The sequence below is a fragment of the Topomyia yanbarensis genome, chromosome 2 (genome assembly GCF_030247195.1).
Source record: "Topomyia yanbarensis strain Yona2022 chromosome 2, ASM3024719v1, whole genome shotgun sequence".
NCBI classification, from domain to species: domain Eukaryota; kingdom Metazoa; phylum Arthropoda; class Insecta; order Diptera; family Culicidae; genus Topomyia; species Topomyia yanbarensis.
In genome coordinates this window covers 31,525,264-31,538,928 of record NC_080671.1, presented here as the reverse complement: position 1 = coordinate 31,538,928, position 13,665 = coordinate 31,525,264, and the positions used below count along the sequence as shown (strand labels likewise).

The following is a 13,665-nucleotide window of genomic DNA, read 5'->3' as shown; positions in this document are numbered from 1 at the left end:
AGGACATGATTGAACAGGATTTTATTTCTACTTATGAACTATGGGGGAAAGATACAAGTAATGGGATATGATTTGTATTCAAGAATAAGATTTAATAATGGATTGGGTGATAGTGGGTGGGGAATTTAAAGCAAATATCGGTCAGGGAAAGACAAGAGGGATTTTTATGAATTTAGACGTTCGATACCGAACAGTTACTGATACTTTTTGCATGTATCAGGCAACTAGCAGTTGGGAAATTCAATTCTGAGATGATTATGACTTCCATTGGTTTAGTTTTCGATAAAAATACACTGAAAAAAATCAGTTTGGACAAGGAAAAGTTTTTTTTTCGTTGAAAGTGTCCAACTTGAATTTTTGACGATAGGTAGGGAACCTATCTTGGATCAACAACTCATCCAAATCAAAGTTGGAGTTTTTTTTGTAATTCGACTTTAAATGTTTAAAATCGATTTTTTCAGTGTAGGAGTCGACGAAGAATTTTTTCAATATTTTAATTCAAAAATTTTACGAATTTTGTGAAAATACTCCGACATTTTTATGTAGGATTTGTAATTTTTAGACTGCAGCCATTTGAAAAAAAAATTGGTGAAAAAGTTTGACCCTTTTCAAAAGACAGTCTAGATCATTTTTTGTAAAAACAAAGTATAAAAAGTGGCCCCACTCTTCAACCACTCTGGAACCGGAAGTCGGAATGGAATGAAATTTAATAACAGCCTATGGGAGCGTTGTACCTTTCATTTGAGACTAAGTTCGCTTCAGCCATTCCTGAGTAACCGATGTGTTTATTTTTGGTCACATACATACATACACACGCACGCACACATTCTCACACACATACACACACACACACACACGCACATTTGCTTAACTCAAAGAACTGAGTCGAATGGTATAAGAGACTTAGCCTTCCGGGCCTCGATTAAAAAGTCGGTTTCAGAGTGACTGCATAGCCTTTCTATCGTGATACAAACGAAAGATGATTGGGTTTTTTAAAATTGAATATTTTCGAATATACGAGTAATATGATTTTTAGCCTTTGCAAGAAAGGTATGTCCATACTCCGTTCGTATTCAGAAAATTATGCGCAACGATGCGACACGGTAACTACATAAATCACTCACATATATCGATGAATCCCTACGTACTCTAGTGTCATGCCCAAAATAATGCTCTTCGGTCAGACAGAATCAAACTCGACAGTGATTATTATTCATAAACCAGTTTAATCACCTTTCGACCACAATTCGTATCGACCGATTGCAATGCTATTCGACAACTTTCGCAAAAGGAAGGAATGATAGTCTTGCATTGATTTCAACAAAACTTCATCTAACATGCGCTCTAAAGAGCAAATGACTGTATTCTTGGCTAATAAGAGAGCTTACGGTTCTGTAGCATTTGTTATTTCGGATAAACTCTACCGTTACCTTTTCTCATAACACGAGCAACATCTAGAAGCAGCTACATGAAATTTCCACAAGGTTCTTGTTAAAGCCCTTTGCTTTACAATTTCTACCTCAATGGTATTGATAAATATCTTGCCAACTCATGAACGCCAATATAAATGGTAAATTATGGCGTGATTCCTCTCTCAGAGCTATAGATTTGCAAAAACCATATTCTCCAAGAAAAAACACATCTGGCTTTCAATGAAGCGTGATCTAGCCCATCTTCAGCTTCTAGTAGTGCATAACATGCTCGCTTATTTTGAATTTCAGTACATGAAGGATGGTTGGACTTTAAACGCACTTGAAGGGGAAACATTAAATATCGAAAGCTATTTACATTCTTCCGCGAACACTTACATTATAAACTTGGAATAAATACAGTATCGTTGTTTGCGTATTTCCCGAGATCAAATTCCATTTCTGGGATATTTCTACTGGTTTATTCATCCGACGCGAGGTTATGAACCCATTGGTCATTGCAAATTTTGGCTAGGCTTGCCGAGTTCAATAGCAAACCAATTTTATGACAGTGTACTTCAGCCATGTGCGCAAGATAATAATTCTTTTACGTATGTTACTCTAAGATTCAAATTATCCTTCTGCAAAGAACACACGTCCATGAAAGAGCATATCTTGGAATGCCAGATCATATAACTTCGCGGGAGCTCCCGAATAATTTTATAAATAAATACAAACACATTGACTGCGAGAAAATGTTTTTCACAGATCACGCATCGAAGAGTCCACTAGCTTCTGTACCTTAAATAACAGCTCGTCCGTCTTCCGTTGATGCCACAGAATTAACTGATGGAGTGGTGATTACATTCCATTTTCCCTAATAAATCATCGAAAGCATAGTTGGAGGAGTTGAAAGCCAATCCTGATATCAATCGGCGTATCAGGTATTCCGATTCGAAATTATTGTATTTTCTTTCATCATTCATACCTACATTTTTGAACCCACCATTATAACACATTCCGTGAAACGATACGCCACGGAAAAATTCAATAAAATTGTGACAATTAAGTTGCATTTGACCAACAAGCATTCGGCCAAATGACTCGTTTGGCCAAAAGACCGGTTCGGCCAAAGACCCGTTCGGCCAATTGTTCCGTTCGACCAAATGTCCCGTTCGGCCAAATGTCCCGTTCGGTTAAATGTCCCACTCGGCCAAATCTCCCGCTTAGCCAAATATTCCAGTTCAGTCAAACGTCCCGTTTGGCCAGATGTCCCGTTCAGTCAAACGTTCCGTTCGACTAAGTGTCCCGTTCGGTCAAATGTCCCGTTCGACTAAATGTCCCGCTGGGCCTTATATTCCGTTCGGTCAAATGTCCCATTCGACCAAATGTCACACTCGACCAAATGTCCCGTTCAATCAAATGAGCCGTTCGAGCAAACTACTCGCTCGGCCAAATAACCCGTTCAGTTAAACGACCTGTTCGGTCAAATGACTCGTTCGATGAAATGATCCGTTCGGTCTAGTGTTCAGTTCGGCCAAATGTCCCGTTCGACCAAATGTCCCGTTCGGTCAAATGACCGTTCGGCCAAATGACCGTTCGGCCCAATAATCCGTTCGGCCAAATGACCCGTTGGGTCTAACGTTCCGTTCGGCCAAAAGTCTCTTTCGGCCAAATGCTCCATTTGACCAGATGTCCCGTTCCGTCAAATGTCCCGTTCGATTAAATGTCGCGTTCGGCCAAATGACCGTTCGGCCCAATAACCCGTTCTGCCAAATGACCCGTTCGGTCTAACGTTCCGTTCAGCCAAAAGTCTCTTTCGACCAAATGCTCCGTTTGACCTGATGTCCCGTTCCGTCGAATGTCCCGTCCGGCCAAATGTTCTGTTCGGCCAAATGACCCGTTAGGCCAAATAACCCGGTCAGCCAAATGACCCGTTCGGCCAAATGACTTGTTCGGCCAAATTACTTGTTCGGTCAAATTACTTGTTCTGCCGAAATACTTGTTCGGCCAAATTAAATGTTTGGCCAAATTACTGATTCGGCCAAATTACTTGTTCGGCAAAATTACTTGTTCGGCAAAATTACATGTTCGGTCAAATTACTTGTTCGGTCAAATTACTTGTTCTGCCGAAGTACTTGTTCGGCCAAATTACTTGTTCGGCCAAATTAATTGTTCGGCCAAATTGTTTGGTCAGATTACTTGTTCGGCCAAGTTACTTGTTCGGCCAAATTACTTGCTCGGCCAAATTACTTGTTCGGTCAAATTGCTTGTTCTACCAAATTACTTGTTCTGCCAAATTACTTCTTCGGTCAAATTACTGACTCGACCAAATTGCTTGTTCTACCAAATTACTTGTTCTGCCAAATTACTTCTTCGGTCAAATTACTGACTCGACCAAATTGCTTGTTCGGCCGAATTAATTGTTCGGCCAAATTACTTGTTCGGCCAAATTACTTGTTCGGCCAAATTACTTGTTCGGCCAAATTACTTGTTCGGTCAAATTGCTTGTTCTACCAAATTACTTGTTCTGCCAAATTACTTCATCGGTCAAATTACTGACTCGACCAAATTGCTTGTTCTACCAAATTACTTGTTCTGCCAAATTACTTCTTCGGTCAAATTACTGACTCGACCAAATTGCTTGTTCGGCCGAATTAATTGTTCGGTCAAATTACTTGTTCGGTCAAATTACTTGTTCTGCCGAAGTACTTGTTCGGCCAAATTACTTGTTCGGCCAAATTAATTGTTCGGCCAAATTGTTTGGTCAGATTACTTGTTCGGCCAAGTTACTTGTTCGGCCGAATCACTGATTCGGCCAAATTACTTGTTCAGCCAAATTACTTGTTCAGCCAAATTACTTGTTCGGCCAAATTACTTGCTCGGCCAAATTACTTGTTCGGTCAAATTGCTTGTTCTACCAAATTACTTGTTCTGCCAAATTACTTCTTCGGTCAAATTACTGACTCGACCAAATTGCTTGTTCGGCCGAATTAATTGTTCGGCCAAATTACTTGTTCGGCCAAATTACTTGTTCGGCCAAATGTCCCGTACGGCCAAATTATTTGTTCGGCCAAGTTACTTGTTCGGCAAAATTACTGATTCGGCCAAATGATTTGTTCGGCCAAATTACGAGTTCGGCCAAATTACTTGTGCGGCCAAATTACTTGTTCGGAAAATTATTTGTTCGGCCAAATTACTTGTTCGGCCAAATTACTTGTTCGGCCAAATTACTTGTTCGGCCAAATTACTTGTTCGGCCAAATTACTTGTTCGGCCAAATTAATTGTTCGGCCAAATTAATTGTTCGGCCAAATTACTTGTTCGGCCAAATTACTTGTTCGGCCAAATTACTTGTTCGGCCAAATTACTTGTTCGGCCAAATTACTTGTTCGGCCAAATTACTTGTTCGGCCAAATTACTTGTTCGGCCAAATTACTTGTTCGGCCAAATTACTTGTTCGGCCAAATTACTTGTTCGGCCAAATTACTTGTTCGGCCAAATTACTTGTTCGGCCAAATTACTTGTTCGGCCATATTACTTGTTCGGCCAAATTACTTGTTCGGCCAAATTACTTGTTCGGCCAAATTACTTGTTCGGCCAAATTACTTGTTCGGCCAAATTACTTGTTCGGCCAAATTACTTGTTCGGCCAAATTACTTGTTCGGCCAAATTACTTGTTCGGCCAAATTACTTGTTCGGCCAAATTACTTGTTCGGCCAAATTACTTGTTCGGCCAAATTACTTGTTCGGCCAAATTACTTGTTCGGCCAAATTACTTGTTCGGCCAAATTACTTGTTCGGCCAAATTACTTGTTCGGCCAAATTACTTGTTCGGCCAAATTACTTGTTCGGCCAAATTACTTGTTCGGCCAAATTACTTGTTCGGCCAAATTACTTGTTCGGCCAAATTACTTGTTCGGCCAAATTACTTGTTCGGCCAAATTACTTTTTCGGCTAAAATACTTTTTCGGCCAAATTACTTGTTCGACCAAATTACGTGTTCGGCTAAATTACTTGTTCGACCAAATTACGAGTTCGGCCAAATTACTTCTTCGGCTAAATTACGTGTTTGGCTAAATTATTTATTCGGCCAAGTTTCCTGTTATTTTGAGACTTGTGACCTATTTTGACAATTCAAGTAAATTTCTGATGAAATGATTTTCTGCCGAAATTATTGTTTTACACAGCAATCATGTTTAAAATTTGTGCAAAAAAAATTACCGTTGTTTTGGTTGAAAATCACAATTACAACAAGTTTTCTTTTGGTACAAATTTATGCTTAATCGTTCGTACAAAGTCTCTTAAATGTTTTCTAAAATTGGTGCTGGCTTTGTCTAAATTTGATTTGAAATTTTTCTGAAGTTCATCCAACCGATTTCCCTACAATTTTTCTTCTATTTGCGGGACTTTAATGCGCTCGATAAAATTAAATACTTTTTCGTAACTCTAATGTAAAATAGCTACTAAGTGTCAATTATCATGTTTGAAAAAATAATTAAAAAATAATGAAAATTGATTGATCTATGACTGCTTCACCAAAACGCTTATTACTTTCATAGCGCTCGTGGTAAGCATGATTCCTCCACAGTTTGCTAAAATGCTTTATTACAAAAATTTTATTTTTGAATGACGATGAACAGCTGTCATTTCTTTTAATGTTTAGGCTTATATAGTAGTATTGCCTTTGGCTCTGGAAACCTGAAATCGACGATCATCTAATAAGCGTTTGAAAGTACATAGTTTATTTGGAGATAAATGAGAAATACTCAAACGTTCACCATATTTAATCGTTACCGAAACGTTCATTTACTATTTCGAAACAACTTTTTAAACCTGCAAAAAATAACTTGAATCGAAAAAAAAGATTAAAAATCCAATGTTTTTTAAACATCGTATCTGGCAACCCTCCCAGCCAACCGATCAGTATTAGTAACATAGCAACGAGCTTTTCTTGCACAAACCCGAAGCGAAGGAATAATAATTTCGAATGCAAATCCGCAACACCATCACCACCCGCCACTGCCTGCCTTGTTTTGCTATATATGTATACATACTTTGCTTCACTCACTTGGGCCCGGCTTCGGCTTTGCCTTTGCTTTACGCGATCAGTATTAGTGTGCCGCTGTTGTTGGTTTCTTTTGTTATAAAATACACCGACGATGGATGCGCCCGCTGCAACCCATACAACGACGCGTTGCCTGTACAACGACGACGACGACGACGACGATGACGCACATGCAAGGTCGTTGCGTACAAATCCAACATATCTGAAGGTCGTTGTGTTTATTGACGCTACTTGATTCATTCGCACCAACACCTGCGCGGACAAGTGGTGGGCCTTGTGTCGAACGGTGTAGATCCGCTCGCATGTGTGACGGAATGTAAGGTGTTGTGTTGGTTTCGGTTCATTTGTAGGCGAAGGAGCGAGCGAGCGAGTCGAAAGTACAGTAATAGGAAGGGTCAACCTGTGTGCTGTGGGAAGTGAAGTTGGACGCGGATGTTGGAGTTTTGTGCGACTTGCAAACTTATTTCGTACCGTTTGATGTTGGTTTGGATCTGAAAATGGGGATTGTGCATAGGGGGTCGTAGCATGAATAAACTTTGTAATGTGATAGTCGCGAGAGGATAAAGCACCGTGTGTGTGAGTGTGCCAGTTTTTAGTTCAGAATCAGTGGTAATTCAGCCTGCGAAGAACAAAAGACTGTGGGCTCTGTTGCGTGTAGGAAGCGGATTTTGGCCTTTAACTCTTTTGTTGTCTGGTTGGAAGGTCTGTCTGATAAGAATATGGATTGAGTTTCATTCTCTCCAGTTGGAGTAGTTTTTTTTTTGCAGATCTCGACGATGATTTCACGTATTCAAATTAACCTTGTTTCATTTTGGTTCTCCTTTCAGAAATGATTGCTGTCTTCGTATTATTGTCATAGCGCACGTGAAGAATAATTATTGAAGCAGTAGCAGAATGACATCAACGGAGTCGCGTGGAAACGTATCGGTTACAACGATCAACTGTGGGAATGATCCCAGCCTCAGCCCGGCAAACGTGGGCACTATAATTCCGGCGGGATCCAGCTCCGGTAGTAGCAGTAGTAGTAACAGCAGTAGTAACACCCCGAATGCTAGCGTCAACAGTAGTACGATCTTCGGGAATGTTGGTATCAGAATAACCGTGCCAAAAATGGAAGAATCCGACGAGTCTGATACAGAGCTTTCGAACATTGAAAATACAGCCAAGGTAAACATGCGAGAGGATAGTCGCGCTAGCAAAGGACTGCCCCGGCCAATGTCCTGGGAGGGGGAACTATCGGAACCGGAAGCGATGATGATTGACAACGAAAATAGTTCCAGTGGGATCGGTCCGGAGATGGCAACAATCGAAAAGGCAGAGCCATTGCTAGTAACTAAGGAGGAACCATCGGGGCCCGGTATAACCGAACCGTTGGCACTGACGGCCAATCACAGCAGTAGTAGCTCTCCCCTGCCAAGTAGAATGATCAAACCGGAAGTGGGCATTCCATTGATCAACCAAAGCGTTGCATCGAGCTACGCTAATTCCATTCCATCTAGTAGTAGTAGTAGTAGTATTAATGCTAAGAAACTCCCGGACGTAATCAACTTAAAGTACGAGCATAGCTTGGCGGAGAATCTTCCAGCAGTCAATTCACCGCTTTTGGTCCGTTCCAAAACTACACTCCTCCCGGCCAATCCGAGTCCAGATTCCGCCATTCACTCGGTATACACGCACAGTTCACCTAGCCAGTCTCCGTTGACATCACGCCATGCTGCCTACACGCCTTCGCTAAGCCGTAACAATAGCGATGCCTCGTACAGCAGCTGTTATTCGTACAGTTCCGAGTTCAGTCCGACACATTCTCCGATCCAGGGACGGCACAATATGTTCGCCAGCGGGTCCTACAACGGGTCTCCGCTGCATCACTCAGTATTATACAAGCCGATGATCGACAACGAGCAAGCACTGAAGCTTGCCAGTCAGGAGGAGCCGGTCTTCGACAGCGAACATCTTCCGTCCCCGGGAATCTCCCGGCAGCAGCTGATCAATAGGTGAGTCAATGTGCGATTGAAACTAAGTTAAGGTTAATTTTGTTGTTCGTTTTAGTCCATGTCCCATTTGTGGAGATAAGATCTCCGGGTTCCATTATGGGATTTTCTCGTGCGAATCGTGCAAGGGATTCTTCAAGCGTACTGTGCAAAACCGGAAGAACTATGTGTGCCTTAGGGGAGCGGCCTGTCCGGTGACGATTGCGACACGGAAAAAGTGTCCCGCCTGCCGGTTCGAAAAGTGCCTTCAAAAGGGAATGAAGCTGGAAGGTGAGTTGGGGGAAAGGGAATCAAGAGGACCAGGATATTCTAACCACTAGACAATATGGAAATAATGTATTTGAAAATACGACGAAGTCGTGTATTTTGGAAAGGTTCTAACAGTTAGATTTTTTCAGCTATACGCGAAGATCGCACACGAGGCGGTCGTTCCACGTACCAGTGCTCATACACCCTGCCCGGTACGATTCTGAGCCCTTCGCTGGCCGGCAACGATAATGGCAACAACTTTCCGTACTCGAAATTCCAATCTGGCGGTCAGTTTCCACCGGGCAGCATCGGAGGTTCGACCGGTCATCAGTTCAAGATCGAGTCTCAACAGGACGTCAAAAGTAACTCGAACAGCCCTGCTGGCATGCTGACCGGGAATAACGGTGGCGAACACGTACGACCGGGTGTTCCACAGCTACTGCAGGTGAGATCACGATAGAGTAGCTTCTAAAGTCTTGGATGTTATTGTGATCGATTTTTGTTTATTTTAGGAAATCATGGACGTCGAACATCTGTGGCAGTACAACGCTATGGAATTGGCGAGGTTGAATCAACCGCCACCGCCGGTAACTCCGGCAGCCATTGCCGCTAGCCCTCTGCTCTCCAGTGCCGGTATCACCAGCGAGAGTAATCCGGATCTGATCGCGAATCTGTGCAACATTGCGGACCATCGACTGTACAAAATAGTCAAGTGGTGCAAGAGTTTGCCTCTGTTTAAGAACATTTCGGTAACTATTTATATGATCAGTTGAATGCTTCCGATTGGAAAACTGTAATATTGAACCTTTTTGAAGATTGACGATCAGATCTGCCTGCTGATCAACTCGTGGTGTGAATTGTTGCTGTTTTCATGCTGCTTCCGGTCGATGCCGACTCCGGGGGAAATTAAGATCTCACTCGGAAAGTCGATCACGTTGGAGCAGGCCAGGCACAGCGGGTTGCAGGTTAGTGAATGCTGTCAAAGATAATTTTTCTGATCACATCTGCAAATATGTTTCCTTTGTCTTACAGACCTGTATCGAACGAATGCTCAATCTGACCGATCATCTGCGGCGACTTCGCGTTGATCGTTACGAATACGTCGCTATGAAGGTGATCGTGCTCATGTCGTCGGATACCTCGGAACTAAAAGAATCGGAGAAAGTAAGAGCCAGTCAAGAGAAGGCTCTACAGGCACTTCAAGCTTACACGTTAGCTCACTACCCGGAAACTCCGGCCAAGTTTGGAGAGCTACTGTTGCGAATTCCAGAACTTCAGCGAACTTGTCAGGTAGGTTTGAACTCAATTCCTCAAATCACTTCTGTATTTTCCCTTCCGAACCATCTTCATCTGGGCAAACGGCCTGCTACCCTCCAACAGTAATCGCTGATTTTCAGCTTTCATTTCAGGTTGGCAAGGAGATGCTAACCATCAAGCCGAAGGAAGGCGAAGAACCGTCCTTTAATCTGCTGATGGAACTGCTCCGGGGAGAGCATTAGGACGAACTAGGATTTCGACCTCGGAAAACCAGACGAACGTGCCTCATACATTCTAGTGTTTAGAAACCGGTGCCTCCACGGTGGTCGACGACTGCCGGAGGAAGGCACTGCGATCATAGTAGGCGCGGGAACGCCTCACATCACCCCGCACGTGTTTTGTGCGGGCATTCTTCACTACTGCTACTGACGCATTCAGCTCTCTCTATCACACCTACATACACACTCCCTCGTTTTTCCTTAGTTGTTTGAGTGAATCTTCATGGCAGCTACCACCGAGGAAGGCTGGTGGTAGCGCAAGCTGTTTGTGTTTTTTCCCATATTTGAATGCTGTAACCCGAAATCAAAACTCTTTCTAGAAATTGTGATTTTTACTTTTAATCTAATAAGAAGAGCGAGTTTATTTTATTCCTTTTTATAAGTAGTTTTAAATCAGATATTTAACAGATTTTTATTTTTCCCCCATGCAGTTTTTTTTACATATTGTCTGTTGTAAGAAGTTTTATTTAACTACTCGTATGTAACTTTAAACATCGTTCAAAACGGTTTTCTTGCTATACGTGCGAGGATGAAGAATGCGTCTAAACGCCCTTTAACAGAGTTGATTTTCGTTTTCTGTATTGTCCTTTGATCCCTTAGAAGTACCGATTAAGTTTCCTTATAGCACTTTAAGACAGAACTCATAGTAGGTTAAAATTCTCACGAAACACACAATACTTTCACTACGGTAGCAATAGAATTTTCCCGACAAGTTAGGGAAAAACCCAACTACTACGCTCTTGAATTATTTTTTTTTTCTTATTAGACAAAGAAAATAGCATTGTATTGTTGATTAATACAAGTTTTGTTAAGCAGTGCTTTTTTTAAATCGAAATGTTTAAGTTTTTCCAGCGGCTCGATTACGTTTTGTAATTCGATAGTCGACTGATTTTGCAAATATTCTATTGACAGCGTAAGGATTAACTGAGATAATTTTGTTTCTAAGATTAGCGTGTAAGCAAACGTGTCATCGAAGGATCTTCAACGTTTGAACAAACCCTTGTAAGGCACAACTTGAACTCAAAAACGGACAGGAATAAATAAATAAAAAAAAACTAGTCCGAATCCCCACGAAGCTGGCGGGTGACGGCTGATCGATTTCATGATTAAACACGGTTGAGAGGCAAACGGTTTCCACAAGTTTTTACAAGCCTTTAACTGATCACTGTTCTCCTGATCGATATAACGCGCTTATATCGAATCGGAGTCTTGTGACAACAGCAATTCCTTTGTTTGGCCATTTTGCTAAAATCGCAAAAAGTGACGGAGAAATGTGTGCCTTTTGTCTGAGAACCAACCAGATGGAAATATTACAACAATTTTCCGGTAGAGTATAAAATATTTTATAAAAAAAAATCTGGAGAAAAGTGCCAGAAGCAAGTTAAGCAAAACAGTTGAAAAAAAACCGAATATAATGAGAGAACAACTAGTAAACAGAAATGACTGAACTTTTTAGTCTAGTGTTAATTAATTACGTAAAAGAACAAAGCAACAAAAAAACAACACAACACAAACAGCCCAAGCGGTACCGGGTAACGTGTGCCGTGACACAGCAGAATAGTCTAATATGCAACAATAGAACAACTTTTTTGAATCGTGTTTTTATTCGACGAACTCTGGAGAATATTTCTTTGATAGTTGCAATATACAAACAACGTTAGAGGGAGAGTCCCGGGGGCAGGCAAAGTACGCATAACAGTTAGCTAACAGAGAAGCGTTGCAGAAGTAAGAAAAGGGGAAAAAAACAATTTTCTAAATATTGTATGAGAAGTGCAATATTTTTATTTTCTAAACGTATAGCTTCCAAAAGAGAGAAAAAAAAAAGAACAACAGATGAAAAGATTTTTGGAGGGCATTTGCAGCTTTTTACGCAAAGATTTCTGTGAAAATGAGAATGGTGTTTTCGTTCAGTGTGTAAATATCGGAGAGAGATTTTTAAACAGCGAATAAAAGTTGTCCAGGAAAAAGGGAATTATGTGATGATCTATGCGTAAAATCTAGTACTATAGCGTAAATAACGAATAGAACACAAAGTAAACACAAAAACATCTAGCAAAATATACAGCTACTTAAAAATGATCTTCTACAGTGAAGAGCAAAATCAGCGGAAAAAAATCAGCACAACAAATCGGAGAAATCGCAGTATTTTTAGGAACGTACTTTTTTACTAAAAACCCCTCCTCCTCCACCCTACCACCCCTGTTGAAAAAGACCGTAGTATGTTTCATTACGTTGCAGGATCGATCGTTTTTTTATGGCAAGTTGCGATGCAATCGGCAAGATTAAATCCAATACTTCAATTTAGTAGTTTTTATACACGTATTGTACTTAAACGAATTTTTAGGTTTACTATTATGTAGCTCGGAACGAAATCTTCCCATCGCACCCCGCCGCTTACGACAAATCGGAGGCTCGATTAGTAACTAATCGCGTTATCTCGGCGTCGTCGTCGTCGTGGTGGTGATGGTGGGGGAAGCCAAATTGGACATTTTTTAAAAATAAATATCAGTTTAAAACTAGCTCGTAGTCATGAATATCCGAAACTCCAAAGTCGTATGATTAAGTTGATTTACTGAACGAAACGAATACACGTTATGTTTTTGGTAAAAGCTATATATGTAAACATTGAACATTGAATTGAAAATGCGTTACAAATAAAAATTGCACTCAAGTTCCCAGATGTGAATTATAATTGCACGCAAGTTTTCAAGCAAGGTTCGTACACCGATGACTGGAATCCAGTAAAGTTCAACCGGAAATTGAGCCGAAATTCTAGCTGGCTCTAGTTAGTGGGTCCTATTCACACTTAGTTATTCTTCCAAGAATAAAATGTGTTAAGGAACTGTTGGGTGAATATTCAAGTTGGTCTATAAACGAATTTTACTGAAGAAGCACAACACGAAATAAAGCCAGTCTATCTTCTGACCTCGCATAAAGCTAGGGTGACCATACGTCCTGGTTTCCCAGAAAATGCTTGATTTGTCCTGGTTTTTCTTCTGTAAGCCTAATATATTTTTATTTATTCAGTCTTCGCTTTTCACTATGCTCCAGATCGCAGTTACGACCGACCGCAACCATAACTGCAACTTATACTCATCCGCTATCGGAATGCGACAAACAAAACTTAATAAGTCGAATCTTCCAATTGTACCTTCCGATGTTTTTTTAAATCTCTCAAGAGTGCCTCGTCAATATCGATGAAACAATGTTTACCAGCGCTTCTTCTCGGCTTAAATCGCCTTTCAATCCGGGACCCGAAGAATTCTCTTTGGTACCTCTAAAAAAAGACACATCGGCGTTTGGGTGCTTCTGCTTCTACTTGAGTCCTCTTGCTAGTGGTTTTTTTCGTGTTACTGGAAATTCATTCCATAAAAAGAAAAATATCAACTATCGTGGAAAATTTCATTGAGCGCT

General features: G+C 41.1%; 1 protein-coding gene across 2 annotated transcripts in view; it reads left to right on the top strand.

Moving 5' to 3' along the window:
• Window positions 1-12,770, top strand: part of LOC131682040 (nuclear hormone receptor FTZ-F1 beta) — a 113,120-nt gene extending 100,350 nt beyond the window's left edge. The window contains exons 3-9 of one of the 2 annotated variants that reach the window (XM_058963211.1): window positions 7,304-8,470; window positions 8,526-8,737; window positions 8,866-9,161; window positions 9,229-9,465; window positions 9,532-9,681; window positions 9,749-10,006; window positions 10,114-12,770. In XM_058963211.1, the coding sequence (XP_058819194.1) occupies window positions 7,371-8,470; window positions 8,526-8,737; window positions 8,866-9,161; window positions 9,229-9,465; window positions 9,532-9,681; window positions 9,749-10,006; window positions 10,114-10,215 (2,355 nt within the window). In that variant the 5' untranslated portion in view covers window positions 7,304-7,370 and the 3' untranslated portion in view covers window positions 10,216-12,770. The remainder of the gene's footprint in view (window positions 1-7,303; window positions 8,471-8,525; window positions 8,738-8,865; window positions 9,162-9,228; window positions 9,466-9,531; window positions 9,682-9,748; window positions 10,007-10,113) is intronic. The other variant, XM_058963212.1, reaches the window with a different exon arrangement.
• Window positions 12,771-13,665: the final 895 nt, after the last annotated feature.